Below are 23,916 nucleotides of genomic sequence, written 5' to 3' on the forward strand. Positions count from 1 at the left end.
GGGGGGGGGGGGGGGGGGGGGTAGAGGGGTAAGGGTTTGGAGGGAAAGGGAAGGGCAGCGAAAGGGTGTGCACGGGTAGGTGCAGATACCTCCCCCATGCCAGGCCGTCCTGTCTGGTCTTTGCCCCCCTTTTTGTTTCTCTTCTGTTGCTTTCTTCAATCTCGGGCGGGAGGTGTTTGTTGTGATTTGCTGATTAGCGGAGGGGGGAATAGAAAGGCGCAGCAAGGAATAGATAGTGGTTGAGATTGACATGCTGTGGAACTCTAGATGTGATGCTGCTTTTGGTATCTAATTGCGATGTTAAGGCAAAGATGGAGTCCTAACCAGATAACGCATTTGCCTGGTCCACCGACGGTCCAGAATCACCACCGCTTGTCCAAAGTCTATCTGTTTGTGCTATTAGAAAGGAAAACTATTTTGGTAAAGGTATGTGTGTGTGTGTGTGTGTGTGTGGGTAAGTTCGGGTTGAGGTCAAAAAGCTACGTTGGTGTCTCTTTTCTTCTCGAGGGGGGAGCAGGGTGTTCTTGGGGGCGTCTGGGTCATGGATTATCAGTCTTGGGTGGGTAGCATTTCCTACGGCATCTGGCCATTCCCGTCGACGGGTAGAGGGTGGCTTTTCGAAGGAAGAAAAAAAGCTCACCGGTCAAAAAAAGAGACTTGATTGCCTGTCGGATCCGACCCAACTTCATTGACCTCCAGGATGATGGAGATCTGTTGGAGGGGCGACAGGATGTCTTCGGGGTCTGAGAATAGAAAAGTAAATTGTAAACGAACAGAGAGAAGGAAAAAAATAAAACGGTCGGATGGGTGCATACGCCGAAGATGGGGTTTAACGTAGTCTTGTCAGTGGCAACAACCCCTTTTTTCGGCAAAGGAAATACAGGTACATACAAAAAAAGAAAAAGAAAAGAAAAAGACGAGCAGCGAAAATCACACCGTCCCAGGATGGCGTGGTGTCACGGTACCTTCGCAAGAGATTGTACGCGCTCTAACTAGCTGGGTCGTAGACGTATTTCAATACCTTGGTGCACCTTTCTGCACTCATGCTCAACCTCAGAATGGATGGTTGTACAGGATAGATGTGGGATGGTAGAGTTGCTCGACAGTCGATACGACCTGCCTTTTAAAAAAAAAAAAGAAAAGCCTCTATGGAACATGGAAGCTACGAGGTTCGACAAGCAGCGTTCATAGACCATTAACTTCTGTACCAGTTGATAAAAGTCCTTCACATACACAGAATGGGGACTTTCTCTTTGCCCTTGCTAAAAAAAAAAAAAAAAAAAAAAAAAAAAAAAAAACTCCGGACATCTGTCTTCCCTGATTCTTTCTCCTATTTCCTGCGTTATATGCCGGAAGCCTAGCTGCATATGCAAGCGAATTTTGTCAATGCAGTCAGTATATATAGATGGAATTGATCGTCGCAACAAAAAAAAACCAAACAAAAGACAGCCTAGTAAAAAGAGGGCTAGGCGAGGAAAGTGATGTTCGTGTGGGGGTGGGTTGCCGCCCCGGGACCAAAAAAAAAAGGGAGGGAGGGGGGGTCCTAGTTGGAGGGCGTGTGAATAACAACAACAACAAAAAATCTCAACGTATCGGAACTAAACAGTCCCGGAGTATTCGCTCCTTGGCTTGCTTCTTGCAGATTATGGACGTGGTTTTGTCGTCATGACATGGTAATGATGGTGTCGAGAGAGCAAGCTTTTTTGCTGGCTAGACGATTCCATGCCCCTCGTCTTGGGGAGCTTTTTGACAGATGGTAGTCAAACATTGAGGTGTTTGCTATTCTATTTTTTCCCTATATAACAAGGGTAAAATAAACATAAGCAAATAGGAGGGTGGAGAAAAGAAAAGTAAAAGAGTGAGTGAGGTAGGAATGAGAGATCGGTCACATTTCCAAGTTTCCATCAAGGGCGATTACCGGAGATCAGAAAATGACAGAATTTCTGTGGGAAAGCAAGGGCAGAGTGGGCAAGCATGGCAAGGGTTGGGAGGCTTTAGGCTCTACCTGGTACTGTACAAATTTGCCGGGTGGTCAAGCCAAGCTTACCTTCCCCCTCATCACTTTCTTTTTATGATGGTGCGGGGATGCAACGTCAGTTTTTGTTGCCTTTGACTGTTTGACAGGATGCAATTTGATAAAAAAAAAACTTGAAATTGTTCTTTCTCAATCAAGTAGTAACATATCTACCTACGTCGTCTTGTATACCACCTTGCCAACCATAAAGGCATAACTACCTTAGGTACCTAGGTAGGCTAGGTGATAGCTCTAACAGTACACGTACGGTAATACTAATTGGCTGGCACAAAATGATATTAAACTGTACCGTGACTTGCGTACCTACATCTACTTGCCACATCAAATTAAGCCTAATCCTACACGTTGCTTTTGTCAATCATCCCGCTAGTCTCGAACAATTGAGGCTCTTCATTGGCCTTTTTTTTTGAGTGCTGACGACCACGCTCCCCAATCGGACGGTACAATCTAGCTGCTTAATTGATGTTGACGACAACAGTAGATAAATCTGATCTACGGGGCGGAGAGGCCCGACGATGGTGACGGAATGCTTCCCGATGTACTTTGTCTTGTCATGCATGGAAGCCGAGTCTCTTGGCCGGTGACGGGTACGGGACTTTTTTTTTCTTCTTCTCTTGTCTTGTGGTTGATCTTTTCTGTACATAAGTGCCATGCAGCGAAGAAATGCAGGTCGACAAACAAACAGTAGTTTACTGCGAGATATAGGAGAAAGCTACCCTGGCAAACAAACTCACCCCATTTTGTGCTGCACTGGGCCAGTAATACGAGATGGGATGTCTTTTGCTTGTACCCTGAAAGCAAACAAAACGAGCCCAAGCTGTGGCCATGAACTACTTACTGTTTGCAAACAATTGACGAGGTTGGCGAATTGATGCGTAATTGAACAAACAATTTCGATGCCATCAAACCGGCATTTCGTCACTTTCTTTTTTTTTTTTTCTCCCCCTTTTTCTGCTGCCTTGTAAAGAAAAACGAGACAAGCCACCGACCTGACCTGAGTGTTTGCCCTAACCAGATAGAGAAACCCTGAGAAAAAAAGTTCGAAATGATTCAATATTGACATGCAAACAAGCCTAACAACAACCAACCACTCCCAATCTGATATCCCGGAACTTGGTATCCGTGATCCAGGAAGACAAGCAAGCCAAGTTCAATCCACTATAACTAGGGTATCCCTGTTTTTTGTCCCGTCGTATTGCTTGCCGACTGAAGAAAAAGAAAAGGAAATACCACCCCACAGACTACCTGTGCCTGGGTGGATTTGACAGCTAGACACCTGCGTCCACCCGCAAGCTCAATCCTTGTTCTTTCCATTGACTTACAACAGAGTATGTAAAAGACAGACGAGGGGCTGCGGTGGGGATGAGCAGAAAAAGAAACGTATCTTGGTATCATTCAAGGAAAATAATCAACCACCACGCTGCCGTGCATTTTGTGCAACACGGACAAGGCACGGCAGGGGAGGAACTTTGACATGCATGAGTGATTTGCGTCACCGGCGTTGCGGTACAACATATTGCTGCTGCTGCCGCCGCTGCTTCCTGGACTGTTACAAAATGTTTCTAGAGTCTATTTTTTGCCCATGCATTTCTTCAACGTTTGGCAAGCTTGAGTGAGCCACCGTTGCAAACTGCCCTTCAGGTGAACGGATTGACATGTAAAAGAAAAATTCACGGGGTATTCGCATGCCCTTTACCTCAAAGTCTAATTCAAACGGCTCGGCCTACTCCGAAATCCCAGCAAAGACTTTTTTTTCTCCATCTACTATCTCTATAGACTTGGCCAGTACGCGGATCCTCATTTGGTTGGTGACACCAAAAGTGCAAAAGTCGTATTCCTGCCGTCACGTTTAAAAAAGAAGCTAGTTCCGTGGGGTGTGTGTAAAGTTTGAGCTCTTTTATCCAGATCTCTTATTTTCTTTTTTTTTTTTCATTGCGTGTTAACGTCATACGCGAAAGTCTCACGGTCCCGCACATCCTGCTTCCCCGGTGCCAACAAAAGCGTTAGACGTGCACGGTGAAAGGAAAAAAAAACGTTATGATGAGGGGTAGAACAGGGCACATTAGAACGCTTTTTTGGCTGGTCTATGCGTTAGGGTTTGATTTCCTTGAGAGAGTGTGTATAAAATGTTGTGTCATACCGGGGTACAGCAACACATCGTGTATGTATGGTTTGGATTCGTACACAGGTTGATATACCCCCACGTTTTTTCGGGTGTCTTTTCATACTTGTCTTGAATGCTCCTCTCGGTTAATCAAAAAAAAAACTTTTGTGAATACATGGAAAGGGGGATGCATCAACGGCAGATGAAAACCCCAGGAGCAGGTTAATGATTAGGTAGCGGGCAAGACACTTTGACTTTGGATTGGACAGTTGAAACAGGAACAGAATCATGAATTCAATACAATATTTTCAGAATAGAACATGATCCAATGATTTTATTATTCCGGCCCTTTTCTCGAACTGTTGCGTGGATATTCGCCGCACGCAGCTATCCTTGATATGCCACCTCTATGGAAGAGACATTGGCTCGAACTTATTCCAAGCTTGGAAATGATATACAATGCCAAATTAAGCAACAAACGGATAAACGAAAAAAAAAAAAAATCACAGATACTAAACTGCCAGATAGCATTGATGTTGTTGGCGCTATTTAAGAAAGGGTCTCTGGAGCCAGGTACATGTAATTAATTGCCTAGGTACATCGACAAACCCCAGTCCATGCATATGCAAGTATCCGCGGTGCGGCACACTTTCAAGGGTTGTCAGAGAGAGGGGGGCCATTTGCAGCTCTGCCGGGCTCCGGTACCCTCCGCTTCTTGGTTTGAGCACTACCCACCCATCTTTTGGTTTATGGGTAGCTTGGGTAGGTAAGCATGGATCAGTCCGGTTAAAGAGATTTCCAATGATGATTGATACCCTATCGTATTGCCGACAGCAAGCCCGAAGTGGTGTCGAAGCTCGAAAATAAGACAACGTTGAATACCCCAAAAGTTGGAATGCACCCAACGTCTTTTTGATTTTTTTTCTTTTTGATTTTTTTTTTCGACCTTTTCCGTGCGGTGTCATCAAACTAATTATTTCAAGATTGACCCGGGACCGACCTGGGGTCAAATGGCCCTCTACTTTGCTCTGGTTTGTTTGTCCTTCAACCAGGGCAAAGGTTTTCTTTTCATTTTCTTCTTCTTCTTTTTCTTTCCCCCTCTCTCACCACATAAAAAAAACACCCCCCGTCATGTAACTAACCTTGACCCGCCCCCACGTTTCTCCCTCTAACTGCAGCAAACCGAAGACCAATGTCAATCTGGGAATTGGAGAATTTTGGCGAATGATGCAACAAACATTCGGTGGTCTATGTACCTTTACTCTTTTCTTGCTTGAAAAAAAAGTCTTATTTGGGGAGTAACGTCGGAGTTTTATTTCTAATTTTATTTATGACCTATTTTCCTTTTTGTGAATATGGTCCAGAACATGACATACATTGTTTGAAGCCTGGCACCCACCCCAAACGCCCCCAAATGCCAAGATGAAGAGCAAACGAGCAAGCGTTCTCGCTCATAGGAATGAAGCCTTGAGCTCCTGGTGGCCAGTGAGCGTGGGAAGGATTCTGGGAAGAACTTCCTCCGTTGTATATCTTCTCCCTTTTCCTCTTTCCTTGACATTGACGAGGCAGGTGAACATTCTATCAGTGACCAATTCTTGGGACTATTTTTTATTCCATCTTCAACCCTTCTCCTTATATGTTTTGCACCACAATAAACTGGTCAACATTTCTCCTCTTGTCTTCACACCAGATGCTAGAGCTCTGATCCACCTTTCTCTTTTTTTGATTGCTTGCCTCAGTTGGTGATACCCTCGTACACTGTCCCCCCAAAAAAGGTGTCATTGGCCAGTCAACACATCAACGAGACTTTTTTGTGTGCCGTTCCCTGGTAGCAGCAGCATCAAAGAGGTGTATAGATGGTGGTGCGCCTCGACAAAAAAAAAAGATTTTTATTTCAGTATGCACCCTTTATATCCTGCAGACTTCTTCACCGGTCTCAATCTGAAAATCAAGCCCGCCCCCCAGAAAAGTTAACCCAACCACGAAGAAAGGTTCTACCCCGGCTCAAGCTCCATTTCAAGGGAACAACAAATCTGGGGCTTTCTCGCACAGCAAAGACAGGCGAGACTCAAGAGGTGACCTATCACAAGCCTACGGTTTAGTGGGCCACCGCCTGCTGTGTTCCCTCGCCGGACGGGCCTGACCTAGAAGACGCGGATTAGTTTCACAAAAGAGCATTGGATATGAGAGCAAGAGAGACAGCATCGTGTTAAAGCCCGACGTCTCCCATACTACACAGACAAGCTCACCACGTACATCTTGCCTTTTTCTTTGGTTCCATGCTTTCAATCCAAGTCACTTGCCGTCATCATACAAGCACATACAACGGTCTCTCTTTACAGGGGCAGTGGTCCATCTTTTTGGTTCTCCTTGACTTCCTGGCAGCGTGGCATCTGCAACTGCAGACGCGGCAGACGCGGCAGGAAACGGCCGGCACCAGTTTGCTCAAATCAGCGCATTCCCAACCAAAGAAACATTCAGATGCTGACCGGCTTGACTTTTGACTCAGACATCAGCAACACACAGCCACGCTCATAAAAGCTCATCACCCCTTTATTTTCTTACAACCATCGACGAACAAGCTGGGTACCCAGCTTTTTCCCAGGAGCTCTTGGTTCCACCCCCTCGATTGGAACCTAGGTTTGCAAATCCCGGTCCCCGGAACCCCAGCCGCTAGACTACCACAACCCACCCCTTGTCGGCAGAGAGAGACTTTGTAAGCGCCGCCTGCTTCCGGCCGTTGACCTGCAGCAAGCAACATCATCACAACGCAGCCAAGCCTCAGCCGCGGACGACGGGTTGCACTTCCGCTCTTCCACTTCTGGCATTCTTTTGGGTGGTTTTCGATTTTTTTTTTTGTTTTTTTTTTGTCTTCTCTGGTTTTGTCGATAGTAGCAATAAGGGGGCGGCAATATTGGTCACGACTACAACGAGCGACTGAGACAACACTCGAACAGAATAGTTCACAGTAACGCCTACCAAGTCCCATCGGATCTAGTACAGCAGGGAAAGCAACAAGAACAACAAACCAAAGACCAGAAAAACCACCAGGCTGTCTGTCGTTTAAAGCGGGAAAGAGAATTGAAACCCCGGAGCAACGACTTTTGGAGCCAGCATAACGGCCGTCTGGGTCTGTGTAGCCCACTTTACCTCATCCCCGGGACCCGAGAAGAGATCTGTCGGCTACCCGTACATCTAGCTTTGCGCCCCGTTGTGCTGGATCTTTTTAGTTTCTCGTCTTTTGTCTCCGCCGTTGCATTGAGTCTAGGGGTTCCCACATCCCCGGTTTCTGCGTTCGGCATTTTGTCATTTTTAGCATCCGATGTGGTTGTCTTTTTCCTTGGGTATCGGCTCTTTTTTTGTTGTTTTGTTCTTTGTTTACGCCCGTTTCCTCCCCTGTCCTTTTATCTTACATCACCCTCTACGGCGGCCTGTCATTGATCCGCGCCAACACGTCAGTCTGCATCGGCTCACTCTTCTACCACACTTATCTGCCACGGTGGAAATAAGGGGTTCACTAAGAGAAAGAGAAGAGAGACTTTTGGTCGGTTGCTTATTTTATTTCCTTTTTCCCAAGGAGGCATCCTTGCACTGCATCGCACACCCTATTCGTTCTTTATTTTTGGTTTTATCCTCCGGGGGAATGCGCGTCGTCCTTCCGCTCGACTACAACTGCCCAGTTTTCTGGGCCTGAATACCTTTAAGCCTACAACCTCAGGCTTTTTATTCCAGCTCAGGGTCTGAGATCGAATCAGACGTGGGTATTTCTGCCACTTTTTTGAGACCTTTCTCCTTCGGATCTATAGCAAAACACACCGATAACCACCACGTCTGGAGTTTTCTTATGCTGGTCATGGTCATCGACCAGAGAGAAAGGGCACGTCAACTCACATCAGCCAACCTTAGCCGGAGCCACTAGAACTACATCAAGTCCCTCCCTACCATACCCACCTCATCTGCGTTATTATAATCTTTGGGGATTAGCACAAATACCATGCTCGGCAGCCGCGCGTCATCTTACAACAGCAGTGGAAGCAGTAGCGGCAGAAGATATAGACCCTCGGGTTACCCACCCTCTTCGACCTTTCCGTCCTTCACGAGCTACACAAGCGGCAGTCAACACTACCAGCACCACGGCAACACACACCACCAATCTTCTTCGTCCACATCCTCGCCGGCATTAGCTTCGTCTCTGGGTCACCACCACGGGAGCAAACACAAGACAGCGGCTACTGCCTCGTCTGCCATCATGTCGGACGGACACTCCGAGACCAGTGAGACGCCCACAAGGAAGCGTATTGCTGTAGCGGTATGTGGAATTCCTTAACAAAGGCCCTGGTTGCCATGTTCCCGTCCCGATTCCCCTTGTCCTTGCCTTCCGTCTTTTGGTGCTTCTGCGGGTGCATCTCCCGTCCGCTATTTGTCACAGACTTTTTTTGCCCGTCCATTCTCGTGTGCCGTTGAGGAGTTTGTGTTTCCCGTCATACCCTCCTTTTTTATTCTTTGTTCTATGTAGCCCAACCCTGCTCCAACTTACATACCTAAAATACTGCTGGCACCCGCGCTCAAATGATGGATTTATAACTCGTCACTTTTATTCTTTCTTCTCCATCTTGGATGCATCTTCATACAAAAACAAATAGGCAACTAATCTGAAAACCTGAACTTCTACTTTAGTGTGGTCGATGTCGCAAGAGAAAGATTCGCTGCAGTGGCGATACTGGCGGTGGCCAACCATGCATCAACTGCAAAAATGCCGGATCTAATGAACCATGTCAATTCCTACGGGCAAGTATCAATACCTACCTTATGGAGCAGACCATTTATGTTTGAAGATTGCCAAAAAAAAAAGAAAAGCAAAATGATACATGCTAACATTTGACTCAATCCCACCCCCAACACCTATTCCAGGTTCAATCCCTTCATCCGCATTCAATTCAGGTCCAAACCACTCTGACTGATATGCGTCATGCCAACGAGGGCGGAAATTCTACAGCCCCAAATCCCCACCTGGAGTGTGGCTACAACATGGAGGTTTCACGTGCTGCCGCCCACCGGGCCTCCATGGCGCCTCTGCCGATGCCCAACTATGCTGTCGACCTTTCGGGTGAGGTTCCTTACCATCAGAGACCATCGTACTCGAGCGGATACGGCAGTCGTCCGACGGCAGCGGCATCTTCTTCGTACTACGCCGCCAGCAGCGGTACCTGGAGCGGCTACTCCACCGAAGACGAGTACCCGACGGCCGCCCCGTACTACCCGGGCGCCATGACTGACATGGGCTACAGCGCTTGGGGTGGCAGCAGTGGCGGATCAGCCTCTGGAACTAGGAGCAGCAGCAGGTCGGGACCGGCGGCTGGGAGCATGTACGTGGATCTACCTGCACCTGTACCTGCAACTGCTTTCACACATGGTCATCATCTCTCTCACCAGCAGTCAAACATTTCCTCTGCCCTACATCATCATCATCATCATCCTCACCATCTCTCTCCCCTGGTTCATCGACCTGCTCCTGCTATCCCTGTTTCGGCTGCTGCTGCTGCTGCTGTGACAGCCCCGATGCCATCACCGGCTCCTCTTGCGGCTGTTCCCGGTGCTGGTCATCACAGTCAGGGGGTCCCACAGAGCTATCATGCCCTGCAATACCCTTACCCAGCAGCAACACCATCGGGAGTGGTTGGCCACCAGTCCTGCAGCGTTGTCTACATGCCTCAGCCCACGGCCCTCAGGCTCGGCAGCAGTCAATTCATCCCTGACGCGCTGCCAAACGAGCGTCTCACCACAAGCCCTTCCAACTCCCCCTCTCCGCACTCCCAGTTCGCCGATACTGCTGCTGCTCCCTCGACTGCTCGCTATTCGATCCAGCCTTTGGTCAAGATGGAAGCCACTGCCTCGCCCGGCCCAAACTCCAACCGCGCCTCGACCACCAGCCCGGCCTGCTCCTCCACGACTCCGAGGACTAGTATCGGCAGCGTCGGTGGCCATGAGGAGCAGAAGAGCCAGGTGGACGAGGTCAAAGGAGACGAAGAACGGCAGCAGCAGCAGCAGCAGCAGCGGCAGACGCAGGACCAGGCACACCTATCACCGACCGCAGCGACCAACTCGGACGTGCCAGAAGTTGCTAACAACCTCCCCGACGCCATCTTCAGTGACTCTATGCAAGGCCCCTCGATGGCCGGCTACGAATACGCCGAGTCGTCCAACTCGTCGCCGTACCACAACCATGCGGGTCCCTCGACCACCACCGCAGGTTCTTCCCCGGCTTCCGTCGGCCACAGGCGCGGCATGTCGTCGACCATGAACGGCTACGCCCACCTGCCAACACCCGCATCGTCCAGCAATAGCCATCATCAGCATCAGCATCAGCAGCAGCAGCAGCAGCAGCAGCAGCAGCAGCAGCAACATCAATCTCACCATGGTGCGGCGACGGGCAGCCATCCCTCTGCCTACCAGTACTCACAGTACCAGGGCTCGGGCTACCACCACGCCGCGTCCACTCCTGATCATCACCACCACCATGGAGCGGACTATCATCGGTCTTCGATGGGACACCGGCGCTAAAAGGGATAGGGGAAGTTTTATTTTTTTTTTTTTTCTTGCGTGTGTGTGTCCGTTGCTACTCGTGCATTTTCTTGCGGTGGTTTTGTTTCGTCCTTCCCCCCTTTTAAAAGTTGGCTTGCTTGACCTATAGTCAGTGTGTTGCATTGGCGGTCTACTTCACGCTCCTTTTCACTTTTTTTTACTCTGAATGACGCGCTATGCCTCTTTGGAATACATACAAGCCTCTGGTGGCTATTCTTAGGGTGGGCCATCTCCTTTGGTCACGACGTAGCGGTACGAGAGGAGAAGGGGGGGGTTTTTTTTTTATCTTTTCTTTTTCACTTTTGCCATTTTTAGGAGGGCGGAATATGGAACAACAAGTTCTCTTCCTTTTTTTTCCAGTTCAGGCGCGGCGACATTTGGCTTTGATCTCGTAAAAAAGTCCTGTTAAGCTGTTTGGATCTTGTTCATGTCTTGGCTTGCTTTTTTTTTTTTTAATTTTTTTTTTTATCTTTTCTCAGTCACGGCCATTCTGACTGAGTATTTGTGGGATCTTCAAACTTGTTATCTCTTGTTAGGGTTAGTCCCATCTGCGTTGGACTTGAGTTTTATTTTCCTTTTATCGTCTATTTTCTTATGTTTGGGTCTGCAAATTTGTCACGCAACCACAAAGCACCCTATGGCCTCTCACATCGCGAGTCGATGATTGAAACCTCGGGGCTTCTGGATTCGCGTTTGCGTTTTTTTTTTCTCCTCTTAACTGTTCCGGACAAAAATGCTTTTAGAGGTTACACCGGGGCATGAAGCTTCTCGCTTCTCATGCCCAGCATTGGGCCAGCCCAACCACATCTGATGGTTTTTTTTTTTTTCTTTCTTCGTTGTTTTGTGTTTTTACACATCAAGCTTTTTCCCTGCTGTGTGTGTGTGTGTGTTGTCATCCATCCCACCACCGAGCTCTTCTTTCTCTTTATTAAGATGGTCTGGAAGAGCTTTCACAGTGGAGGATGACATCGTTCAACAAAACACCTCAAAAACACACATACACACACACAGCAGCTCAAGTTTTGGCCTGGCAGCCTCTGTAGAAAGTCGGCTTTTTTATAAAGCATTAATTAATAAACTGCCATTTGCTCACCTGTCCCGGTCTCCGGGGCAGTTGGGGCCGAAGCACCAAAACACTGTTCTCTGCATTATGATGTGATGATTTTTTTTCGTTTTTATAGAAATTAGGTACCGACCTGAGATGTCTCACTGACAGTTGCCATGGAATCCAATCTCAAGGATCAACGGGTGGTGGCTTTGTGGGAGTCACGTGTGCTTTGTGCTTTGTGGGGTACCAAAAAAAGATCACCATTTTTTCCCATAGTCACCCCTCCAGGACACTTGAGATGATTGATCCCAAGTCCAGCTTGGCCTGAATAACCCTTCCTCATCAACACTACCACGCAGAAATGACAGAAATCGATCGCTTTTGCTGGCAGTACCTCCAACTCGAGCAACGACTCGACTATCCACCTCGGGAGTTGATTCGCACAGAAGAATGCCAGTCGCAGTTGTTTGCGCGCCTCTTTGCGCCGGGAGCTCTGCCCCACCCGCCTCCGCAACGGTACCAACTCCGGGTGCTCAAGGAGCTGGTCGGCTGGATCGAGGCCAGCATTGAAGACTGGGACGAGCATGTATGAATTACAAAAATTGCGTAACCTAAGGGCTTTGTGGTCCTAGTGAGTTTATGGTCGAAGTGGGATTTGTTTTTTTCTTTTTCGGCGGTTGACGGCTACGGAAAAGTAACAAGACACAAAATCGGAAACTTTTGCCAGGGCATCTCAGACGACCTAGCAACGGCCTTGACGGCGCTCATGTCCCAGCCAACCCCGTCAGAGGCTACAGCTGCGCAGCAAAAGAGCTACGTGACTTATCACCTCTCCCTGCTCGACCAGCCCGGCAGCAGCAGCAGCAAAAGCATCACGCTCCTCGAGAATCGCCACCTCATCGCCGCATCCGGCACGACGGGCCTGCGCACCTGGGAAGCGGCGCTGCACCTGGGCCAGTACCTATGCCTGCACGCAGACGCTCTCGTGTCCGGCCGCCGCGTGCTGGAGCTGGGCGCCGGCACCGGATACCTGTCCATGCTGTGCGCGGCGCACCTCGGGGCGGCGCACGTGGTGGCCTCGGACGGCAGCGACGACGTCGTGGCGAACCTGCCCGAGGGCGCGTTTCTCAACGGCCTCCAACAGGAGGGTGATGCTGCTGCTGCTGGTGGTACTGCCAAAAAGGTAGCAACAGCAGCGGTGGTGCAGCCCATGGATCTCAAGTGGGGCCACGCGCTGGTCGGGACCGAGGACGACCGGTGGAACGGCGGAGAGCCGGTCGATCTCGTGCTGGGCGCCGACGTCACCTACGACGCGGCCCTCGCCGCGCCCCTGCTGGGCACCATCGCCGACCTCGTCGGCATGTTCCCCGCCGTGCAGGTGCTCATCGCCGCGACCGAGCGCAACAGCGCCACCTACGCGGCGTTTCTCGACGCCGTCCACAGGTCCCCCGACGTTGCGCTGCTCGAGGAGGTGGACTTTGCGGTGGATGGATCCAGGGGTCCGTTCTTCCCCGACAATGTCCCGATTCACATCTGTCGGCTTGGGAGGAGGGGGTAAAAGAAGGGTGTTGGCGTGCGCGCGAGGGAAAGGTTGAGGTTCTCTCGGGGTTGGAATGAGGGGTAGGTGCTATTTTCGGGACGATCAGGGAGGGACTCCCGTCCCGATCGATAGATAGGTACGTTGTGGGAGATTGTCACGAGGGGGAATGGGTGGCCCAAAGTTTTTTTTTTTTTTTTTTTCTCTCTCTCTCACGTCACAGGCATAAAGTTCATTATTGGAAGCTTGGCGATACCTGATGGTATTTTTTTTAGGTTCAAGAGTTTTGTTTGTTCAGTCGAAGGGACGACTACTTTTCTCCGCTGCCCCCAAACACATTATTATGATGGCTGAAAAAGGGGGGCTTGTTTCGCAGGTGGAGGTGAGTAGTACTAGTTATTGGTAAACCACGAATTATCGCCACTGTTGCGTTTCGAAAACAAAAAAAAAAAAAAACTCAACCATTTTCGTTTGCCGCATCATCACCATACGCGTAAGCTTATGCAAATATTGCCATGTTCTTTTTCTCTTCTTTTTGTTGTATCGGACTCGCTTCACTTTATCGCCGATGCCAACAGCAGTTCCAAACGCAGCTCGCCTTACTGACTCCCAGTCATCATGATCGACAGGTACAATTCCTCTCTTGGGCACCTAAGCGAACATCAATCAGGGCTGCATCAAAAGGGAAACCTCCTATCAGTGTTATTTCGTTTTGGGTTCTTTTGGAATCATGAAACACGCAGTATTGCATTACTTTTGTATCGATAGATGGTACGGTGACTTTTTTTTTTTGAACTTTGGTAATCTTTCCCCCATTTTTTATTCATCCCATTTCATACAACACATTACCCCGGTTCAAGTATGACCCTTGCATTTCTCACTGTTGCCGTCTCGGCATTTTGATCTTCCATCCTTTTTTAATTCTCCATTATTCGAACAAGGAACGGCCAAGGTGTGTAGGTGTGCGCTTGTTACCCATTTCCCCTCAGAACAGTCTGATGTACCTCCCTTCTCTTGCCATCTCTGCTTTTTCTTTTCTTCTCCCCCAGGTTCGCGTATGTTTTCCAATTGCATCGCTAAACAGTAACTCGTGAATATGGCAAGCGGTAAAATTAAAAGAAACAATGTAATAATAATTGTTCAAATGAAGAGAAGAAGAAAAACTCCAAGCTATGTCATAATATAATCATGAGAGAAATAGCATAAAAAACGGACTGCTTGAACCGTATGCAAAAGAATGCCATAATAGACCAAAAAGACATCCAGAAAAGAGGCAAAATAAAGTGATTTTCTTTTTAGTGATCTCCCACCGAAGACGCACAACTCCTCCTCCTCCTGCCCATCCTAAGCTCCCTCTCTGCCTCCATCAACCGGCTCTGGATCTGCGTGCGGAAGCTCACGTCGGCCCTGGCCTGTTCGCAGTTGAGCAGCTCCGTCAGGCTGCGCTTGATGGCCTCGTTGACGTCAAACAGCCGGCGCTCGTCCTCGCCAAAGAGACACACCTCGTCACCATCCGGCACCGTCTCCAGCGGCCCCGCCGACATGATGTGATGGACGGGCGAGGCGGCCCCGCCCACCGTCGACGACCGCGTGCTGCTGCTGTGGTAGCGTCGGCGGTAGTACGACGACGCGGACGAGGATCGTCGCGACGGGAAGGATGACGATGGCGACGACCCCGTGCTGCCCTGCGACGAGGGCCGGCGCGCGAGCTGCAGGCTGTCGAGGTGGGAGAGGAGAGCCTCGTGTTGTGATTCGAGGAGGCGGTACTTTGCGAGGTTGAGGTCGAGGTTGTGAGGGTGTGGGGAGTAGTCGGTGTCTTCGTCGTCGTCGAAGAGGTTGGTGGTTTGCACGGTGATGTTTTGGGTTGGTTTGTTGTTGTTCGGTTGTGGTTTTTGTGCTACGGCGGCCGACATGATGCGGGTCGGAGGTGACGGACGGGCGTCGAGGGGGAGCATTGTGAGTGGTTGGGTAGGTGTTGTGGCGGTTATGGTAGTTTGTTGTTGTTGTTGTTGTTGCTGTTGTGTAGTAGCAGACAGGTTTACTTTTGTCCTGTTTGGTGATGTCTTTGCGGATTGTGTCCTGCGTTGACCGAACTGTGCTGCCGGTGAAAAGACTGATGTCGTACCCATCGAATGAATGGTGGGTGTTAAAGTGTGTGTTTTCTTTTTTGGGTGATTTGAGCGTGATTCGTGTGATGATTTGGTGGTGTATGTGAGTGATAAGTTATAGTTTAATTGCTTCTTGTTGAGAGTAGTAGAGTAGTTGCACGACACATCAGTCCGATTGTGCCGACGGAGATTGGCGACAAGCCAGATTTTAAAAAAGACGTCGACTCAAACACAAGCCTCCTCTTTTGAATTAGCTTTGATGGAACAAGAACAAAAAAAAAAAAAAAAAAGAAGGCCGCCGGTTTAGCAAGGAGATTGCCGGATTCAGATTTGGGTTTGAGCCCAAAAAGTTGATCCCGGCAAATCGCGTGCCAGAGATTGCCTGATTTACTGGCAAGCCTGGATTCTCTCCTACCCCTCGGCAGGGTTGAGCAAGATAGGTTATGGGATCAAAACAAGCACCGTAAGGTAATCTTGCGTCGCTGGGTCCCGCCACTTGCGTAAACTTGCAGCTATCGTCGGCGTTTTTTTTTTTTTTTTCTCTCTTTCTGCGCGATGTCCCTCTCAATTATGCAGTAGCTCCCTTTTTTAGCGTCGGCCGTCCGATGACGGTTTGGAGGGGAAAGAAAGTGCACGTAAATGCTTTGTTGTTCTGTCGACAGCTATGACGATGTATTAGACCCTGATGTTCCAAGAAAGTACATAATCGAATATGCAAGTATATCCAGGGGAGGCCAAAACAGTGTCTCATGTTTGACCAGGATTTTTGGACAACTAACTTACAATTTCTTGAAATGTTGTCGATTTGTTGTAGGAATTTGTAGAGAAATATGACGACAAGGACAAATAAAAGCCGGCGGCGCTTGGGTACGGCCAAATAACGGCACAAAAAAAAAGTATCGATAGCGAGGTTCGACGCTATTTTCTTATAGGCGATTGTTTCGAACAAAGGCAAAATCCTCCTGAATCAAAATTTGTCCATCCGAGCTAGGGACGGGCGGTGCTTGTTGTTTGTTGCTCGGATCTTTCTAGTGTCGAGTAATAAGGGACCAAAAAAAAAAAAAAAAAAAAAAAAAAAAAAACAAGAGTCAAGGGTCCTAACTCTTACTCCGTAAATTGTCAAAAGGGTCTCCGATCTGTTTTTCGGAGAGAGAATGGACGAGAGTCGAATTTTATCTGGTTCGTCTCTCAGTTCAGTAGCTCAGCTCTTTGTCAAGGTTTCCCAGCTTCCTTCTTGTCAAGTAGGTTCAACTTGTTGGTTGTGCTTGGCTGTGGTCTGATTAATGGCGTGCGGGGGCCAAGACTTGTGCGGAGAAGCTGCAGACAATGGTACGTCGGTTCAGTCCTGTACAGTACGGATTTGGAACAAATTGAATGCAAGGACAAGTTCAGCTTCTTTTTTTATTCCAATCCAAGATGCGATGGCGGATGGATATATCTTTCTTTTCTTTCTTCTTTCTTTTTTTGTGCCTTATCAAACCCAGCTCGTAACGCCTTTCACTTGCGACCTGATAAGAACAAAAACACAAACATGTACGTATGGTTGGTCCCTTTTGAAAGATCTGTGACGTGCTTACTGGGAGCTGCTACGTAAGTCCCCATTAATACCACTCAAACCATTTCCTAACCTCCTTCTTCTTTTAAGTGGTCGACAAGGGAAACGATAATAAACGGGGCAGTGTCAGGGGTACAGGGATTTTTGACCGCCCCCTCGCTCGTCCACGATAGATATTTTTGGGTTGGTTTACTGTGACGCTAGATGCTTGATGTGATGGTTTCCCTTACTCGACGGAAAATAATACCGCGACAAAAGTGGGTGTTTTGTTGCACGACATTTTTTGGGTCCTGACTTTTTTTTATTATTTTGCGGCCGATACGGATGAATGACAAAGATTGGCAATCAAGTGTACGATAGAATGACTACCACTGGTAAACATAAGGTAACTTACAAGACTCATCGTCAATCAAAGATGACCATCGCTGACGCCATCAAGACGACATTGTCACGACTGATTGGGGGAAAGACATCACAAGTCATGGTCAATTGGTCGAAACACCACCAACGAGTCGAATCAAATTTCTACCATGTACCGTACACGCATAACAGGCGAAAACCTACGAAAATGCGCCTTACCATGTCAGGACATTTTTCTCCGATCATATGTACATACATAGTATTTATTGTCTTTCTGTTCTCTACGGTACGTATTCGAATAAAAGACTTCAAAGAAAACGTTGGAAAAGGAAAATGATCGACGGCTTTCCCGTTCCCGACCCAGCGGAATTCCCCCCAATTCAAACGGTTGCAAAAGCCAAGGGGGATAAGACAGCTGACAAAAAAGTAAAGTGATTGACTCCCCCAAAGTCCCAAGCCCTGATAAAAAAATCCCATCGATCGATTTCCACTGTTGAAACTTGTGAGCCAAGACCCCAAGACAGACCGACCCAAGAGCTCCACTGATCGACGCGGGTGATCGACTCTTTTGGGCAAAAGCTGCAAGCAGAACTGCGACCGCTTATGATCTGTGGTGGCTGTACGGTAGGCAAGCTGTAGGTACATTACCTGTCTTGCCTGTCAAGCTGTTAAAAAAAAAGCTGAAGGGAGAGAGAGGGTGGCTCAATTCGGAGCGGTCAACCACTCACCTTCAGCTTGCCAACCCTTTGTGCGCCGGGTAAGGCTCCCGTGAGCTCTGCCGCAATAAATCGCCTATAGGATGGCTGGGTTCCAAGTTACAAAAAAAAAATATGTTTAACAAAAAATCTATGACTTCATTGCATCTCACCGAACGCGTCTAGGCGAGGACACAGACAATTAACCATACGTCAATCGGTGCCCCTAGTGACCGTTTGACCGCTTTTGTCTTATCAATTTTTTTTTTCTTAACATTGTCTACACCTCAGTTACTGTACACAACCAGACAACCAAACCTCCAAAAAGAATTTGCCACAAGAGAGTTTTGCCGATTGCATCTGCATCTGCATATCTTTTTTTTTCTGGAGAACTTCTCTCGCTTCTGCATTTCGTCACATTTACATGTACTTTCTAACCACGTACGGCAGTGAATCCCCGCTTACCACATGACCCCTCCCGTCAGCGCATGCACCTACTGTACCAAAAACAGGACCATCTAGACCGTTCCAAAGAAGAAAAAAAAGAAATCAATATTATTAGCTGATAGAAGCGCTTTTTTTTCCCTCTTTCCTTTTGCCACGTAGCCACGTACATGTTAATACGTAAAAAAGTTATCCGTATACTGGTTACTGCTACCCCTCCAAACCTTGTATGTCACTCACCACCCACAGATTATACGTCCTATGATCTCCCCGGTTGTGGTTTTTGCCGAATTCCCGTTCCTGACGTCTTTGTTTCCCCTCCCGACCCCCAGGGAGGAAAGCCCTGACGAACATGCAATGCAGGCTTGGTCCTTGCAGTACCAAGGCTTTTGGCAGCACATCCCGTGACAGCCTCTATCCTTTTCGGGAACAAACCATGTCACGGATGCATTTTTTTTTCTTTTTAAAAAATAAATAAAGATAGGGATGAGAAGGTCTGAGAAAGTCAATTCATTCGATTATCAAGCCAAACTTTCCTAGGCTTATCTTAATTACTAGTATTGATCATCAACACTCCACTATGGATGCAACCATCGCCTTTCCAGGCAGGCCAGGGCCAACACGTGAGCCGTTCTCGATACAACCTCAAATCTGAAAACAGAATAAAAAATAGTACAGAACTTCATGGCCAAGGTATACCTGGTCTTCCCATTGTCGGTCCCTCAAGACCCTCATCTATTGCTACTGAGATAAATTCGCATCGACAAATGCGGTATACAAGGCGCTTCCCTTTCGGGCAACCTACGCCCTTAAAGATGGGTATTTGCTGGCCGCACGAGGCTGTGATGCTGGCATCGCCGAGGCTGATCTGCCGCTCACCGTCTTACCATCAGCAGAAGCAACATCCCCACCACTGAGCCTCGTGGCCGGTACGCTCGCCCCTCTGAGGCCATACTTTTTACCGTAGCTGGCTCGCATGGGCTGCGAGGACTCATAATCCTCGTCTATGCCGTCGTCTGCGTAGTCCTCCACATATACCGGCTCCGGGCTGCTGTCATCACTGGATATGGAAATGACTTGATCGTGCTCCGTCGGCAGTGACTTGACCGTCGAACCTTGTCTCCGAACGCCCCTGAGGCCCCTAGGTGCAGGCGGCGAGACGGATGTACCATATGTCTGTGGATGCGCAAAGTTACTCTCTTTCTTGAATTTCGGCAAGTTTATAGGCGAGCTGTCATGCCGCTGCTGTTGCTGGCTTCTGCTTTCTTTGATCTTGGGGGTGGAGATTTTGTACTCGGGTACATCCTCGGCTGAATCGTTTTCGTCATCAAGCCGGCGCATCTCCTCTTCATACTTCTTGTCCCGAACTGCATACTCAGCCTTGAATTTGGAGATCGACGCGGCTGCTAACCTCGCGGTGCTTGGGCTGCGCGTACCAAACGTCGACGGACATGTTTGCCAGATTGTGCTGATAGACGGCAGAGACGACGGCGGCGATGAGCCAGTACCACCTTTCCTGTTTTTGACCGGCGTCTGCGGTGCACGGGGAGTTGGAACTTGGCTCTCATCAACGTCATCTAGATCGTCCATTACAATATCGTCCTCCGATCCAATCATAGGGTGGTCGGAGTCTGGCTGCCTGCCACTACGCAGGCTGCAAGCTGCAGATGACGTTGGTGGTTCAAGCGATGGGTAGCAAACTTCCTGGGATGTCGATCCGTGAGATGCTTGCGTCACCAAGGCAGATTGTTGTACAGAATTTCTCGTGGGCTGCCACAACGAATCATGTTGAGAGTCACCATCTTCCAGGCCCTCCTTTTGAACCGTGGTAGAGACATCGTTCTTAAGTTGGCGCGACGGGCTGTCCAAGTCTTGTTGCTGCTGCTGACCATTTTTAGTGTCTTGCTGACTGACTGCTGTGCTCGCGCCAATCTCAATGGCTGACCCGGCTTGTTCGTCATTAACAAACATGCTTGTCTCATCAGCCTCTGGCCTGGTACCCGGGGCTGCATGGGCTGCCACTAGAGAGCTTTCTGCGGTCTCGGGGATGGCGCTCTCGTCTTGTGCGCTACGTGCCGTTGAGGGCTGGCGGATCCCTGCAGATTTCGGTCCATTATTAGTCTCCTCAATCCTTGACCCAGCTTCGTTTCCATCCTCTCCACTGACTTGTCCTGCTTCCTCGCCGTCGCCCTCGACGGTCGTAGAAATTTCGTTGCTGGTCGCCCTATCCTCGACACGATCGTTGGGATGAGATAGCGCCTGACTATCAGGGATGACGACTGAGCCGTTGGGGCGAGTCTCAGGCACATCCACCTGCATGTCATGATGGCCATCCTCACTGCCGCCACGCTCACTGGGGATGGGACGCTGCTGGATGCGGGGTTCTATAAGCTCCGACAGTTCCAGCGTCCGCCAACCATCCTCTTCCTCCTCTCCGGCTCCCTGTCCCTCATCCTCGTCATCCTCGTCAGCATCCGGCACTTCAAAGCGCCCGTAGATCCTCTCCCCAGTCTCTTCATCATAGGTCTTCTCTTTCCTGTCGACACCGCGGTCCCGCCGTGCCAAAACCACGCGCAATTGCATACCATCGTCGCTCACGCTTGCAACTATCGCCGACACATCGGCCAATTGCGGTTGCCAACTAGTCGCTTCGGAGAGCACCCATTGTTTCCACGTGATGACCATTCCAGGCTTGGCGTCGCCCAGTTTGAGAAGCGGCAGTGTCGACAGATCCGATGGCAATGACGGGAGGTCGTCCAGGTCCGTGAACTGGCTATCAACGGCTGAGGCCTCTGGGTCGTTACCTCTGGTGTTCTTACCATCCGTGCCGTTCCCACCTGGACCGCAGTTTCCGTCCTCTTCATCGTCATAGTTTAAAAACGTAACGTCCTCTTCGTACTCACTTACGTCTGCGAACTTGAGCTTCTTCGTTGCCGAGTGGCCCACGTCGCCTACCTGATAGTAGTCGCTGGCTGCGCGTCGTTTCCTCTTCCCGCCACGACCATAGCCGCGTTGTTGTGGATCCCAGCGCTGTACGAAGGGGAATGGTGGCTCACTGAGCTCGACCCCTTCTTCGACGCATTCGACTGCACGGTAGTTGATCTTGGCCCTCCACGCATCGGGTTCTTCTGTGTCGGCTTCAGCGTCCGTTAACGTTGCCGCTTTTGCAGCCCCAATAGACTGACTTGGACATGTCGGCTTTTCGGGTGATGCGCCTAGCGCTGCCAGCAGTGCCTTCTTGCGCTCCTCCAAGGGGTCAATTTCAACGGCTGCAGTTGAGTTCTGCGACTCAGCCTTTGCTTTGAGGGCTTGCTTCAACGCACGGCGGCGAGCATTTCGACTCCGCGTCTTAGCTTTTCCTGGTTGCGACAGAATACTAGAGTCCTCATGGGCATCCGCATTTGCTTCTGGATTTGTGGACTGTCCAGGTTTGTTAGATATGGGCGGCTTGGACTGGTTGAGGCTAGGCTGTTCGGAATGATGCAGAGCTAAATCTGATGTTGGCGGCTTCGACGATACTTCCTCAGGACCTTCGTCTTCGGAACTGTCTTCAGAATCATCGGAGCTACTTTCTGAGTCGTCATCCGACTCGGAACTACTGTCCTCTGCTTCTTCGTCTTCACTGCTGCTCTCCGAACTGCTTGTATCGGGTGCAACAGTTGGAATCTTTCTTGGTTTGCCCTTAAAATCTGTTTGTACATCCTCATCGTCGCTAGAGTCGCTGCTGCTGTCCTCATCAGAAGATTCTGACAAAGGCAGGGCCTGCTTGGACGCTGTTGCAAGTTCTTCGTTTTCTTCATCTTCAGACTCGCTATCTGATGAGTCGGAAGCAGCCTCCATGTGCTGTTCTGGCTTCAAGTTGCCGGCAGGTTCATCATCTGAGCTGTCAGAGTCATCGTCACTTTCAAACTCAAAGTCGTCGTCCTCTTCAGAATCAGAGTCAGAACCAGAATCTAGGCTAGGAGCTGTACGGTCCACTGCTTCAGCTGGTTGATTGTCCTCGAGGTTAATTTTTCTTGGCTTACCACCCTTCGCAGCCGCGGCCATATGGGTTAAAGCCGTTCCATCCATGATGGAACCAGGTGGAAAACCATGTTGATCGTAGTATTTGACAAGCGAGCTGACGCTCTCTCCAGATTCCGACTGATCGTCCTCATCATCAATGTCATCCTCAGTCGATGCCTCTTTCATACCGGCATCCCTTGGTGCTGCCACAGGTGCATCTTCCTTATCAGGCTGCTGCTGCTCATCCATTTGATTGTTGAGAAACTCATAGGCCTCTGCAGATGCTGCAGCATGAACAGCCTTGTAGAGCCTTTTAACCCTGTTGTAGCTCATATGCGGAATGTCATCCTTCTTTAACCGCTTGTACACTCGTCTTGCTTTGTACTCACACTGGATCATAATCTTCATTAGATCCAGCATCGGCCGCGCGGGGAACGCAGTACTCAGGCATGCCAGCAGGTCCAGTATTGCCAGGTTCTCACTCATGTCGTTCGAGTACAAATTTTTGGGATATTTATGTACCCACTTTGGGGTATCCTCTGCGCTACTCGTGATAAAAGCCGGGAAAAGAGTGCCGAGAAGTTGACGTTTGAGCTCGTCGGCGCGGCGGTGATCGTCCTCGATGTCGCTTCCCGTCATGCCCGAATCCTCCTCCTCGTACCATGGGTCTTCGCCAGATTGTAGGCTGCTTGGGCTTGGTGGTTTCTGGATGTCTGACCTGGCTCCGGCCTCGAGTTCTGCCTCAACATTATCTTGGTACAGTGCAGTGAGTTCGTCCTCGTCGATTTCGGAAAGCTGGTCGTCCAGTCCCATATCTTCGTCGACATCATGCTCCGTAAAGTCACTATCATCATCCTCCCCGCCCTGCCATACAGGCTCGCCATACTGTGTGATCTGTAGTGGCGGCTGCTCTTCGCTCAGGCTGTCCTCGTCTTCTAATTGTGAGAGTGTGCCGTCATCCTGGCCATCTGACAACAGGCGTTGACGTTTCCGAGGCGGGATGTCGATGGACGGGCGGTTTTGTGGGTGTCGCAGCAAAGGGCGACCGTAGGGAACGCCGTCGACCAAATGCCTCCCATCCGTCGAGATCTGATCCCTTCCACTCAAGCGGCGTTTCTTCAGGTCTGGTGTCAGGAGCGGGCGGATATAAACTTCCTCGTCGTGCTGTAGTATAGCAGCGACATGCTGATAATGCAGAGCCTCGAAAGCGGCTCCATCAGAACCGGAGCGAAGCTCGAGTGCGTAGTCGTCTAGGCCCCAGTGATCAGATTCAAGTGGGATGACGGCATTGATCTGTTCGAGCAGCTGAGAGATTGTTGGGTCGTCATCAAGCGAAACGCTGAAGAGCACGCGGGTTTCTGGGAGGTTGTGACGGCGGACAACGAGTCGGAGCCGTATGTTTTTACAGGTTCCCGCCATGATTGACGGAAATTATGTACAGAA

At 49.5% G+C, this 23,916-nt stretch overlaps 6 protein-coding genes across 6 annotated transcripts; 3 read left to right on the forward strand and 3 right to left on the reverse strand.

The window, feature by feature from the left end:
• Positions 1–8,133: 8,133 nt before the first annotated feature.
• On the forward strand, positions 8,134–10,700 carry PgNI_00094 (uncharacterized protein; the record flags this gene model as incomplete). Its single annotated transcript, XM_031120178.1, has 2 exons — positions 8,134–8,448; positions 9,051–10,700. 2 exons carry the CDS (start codon positions 8,134–8,136, stop codon positions 10,698–10,700), a joined length of 1,965 nt encoding a protein of 654 aa, XP_030986905.1.
• A 1,423-nt stretch (positions 10,701–12,123) lies between these two features.
• On the forward strand, positions 12,124–13,327 carry PgNI_00095 (uncharacterized protein; the record flags this gene model as incomplete). Its single annotated transcript, XM_031120179.1, has 2 exons — positions 12,124–12,355; positions 12,497–13,327. Exons 1-2 carry the CDS (start codon positions 12,131–12,133, stop codon positions 13,325–13,327), a joined length of 1,056 nt encoding a protein of 351 aa, XP_030986906.1. The 5' UTR covers positions 12,124–12,130.
• Positions 13,328–14,601: 1,274 nt separating this feature from the next.
• Positions 14,602–15,435, reverse strand: PgNI_00096 (uncharacterized protein; the record flags this gene model as incomplete). The annotated part of the gene is made up of 1 exon (XM_031120180.1): positions 14,602–15,435. One exon carries the CDS (start codon positions 15,433–15,435, stop codon positions 14,602–14,604), a length of 834 nt encoding a protein of 277 aa, XP_030986907.1.
• A 1,403-nt stretch (positions 15,436–16,838) lies between these two features.
• On the forward strand, positions 16,839–17,433 carry PgNI_00097 (uncharacterized protein; the record flags this gene model as incomplete). Its single annotated transcript, XM_031120181.1, has 3 exons — positions 16,839–16,947; positions 17,060–17,354; positions 17,409–17,433. Coding segments are annotated over 2 exons (192 nt in total), but the record flags the coding sequence as incomplete, so codon positions are not given.
• A 154-nt stretch (positions 17,434–17,587) lies between these two features.
• PgNI_00098 (uncharacterized protein) lies at positions 17,588–18,121 on the reverse strand (the record flags this gene model as incomplete). Its single annotated transcript, XM_031120182.1, has 2 exons — positions 18,058–18,121; positions 17,588–17,986 (listed from the first exon to the last, which is right to left on the reverse strand). A coding segment is annotated over exon 2 (387 nt), but the record flags the coding sequence as incomplete, so codon positions are not given.
• A 1,148-nt stretch (positions 18,122–19,269) lies between these two features.
• Positions 19,270–23,892, reverse strand: PgNI_00099 (uncharacterized protein; the record flags this gene model as incomplete). The annotated part of the gene is made up of 1 exon (XM_031120183.1): positions 19,270–23,892. One exon carries the CDS (start codon positions 23,890–23,892, stop codon positions 19,270–19,272), a length of 4,623 nt encoding a protein of 1,540 aa, XP_030986910.1.
• Positions 23,893–23,916: the final 24 nt, after the last annotated feature.

This window comes from Pyricularia grisea (genome assembly GCF_004355905.1).
Source record: "Pyricularia grisea strain NI907 chromosome Unknown Pyricularia_grisea_NI907_Scaffold_1, whole genome shotgun sequence".
In the NCBI taxonomy this organism is placed as follows: domain Eukaryota; kingdom Fungi; phylum Ascomycota; class Sordariomycetes; order Magnaporthales; family Pyriculariaceae; genus Pyricularia; species Pyricularia grisea.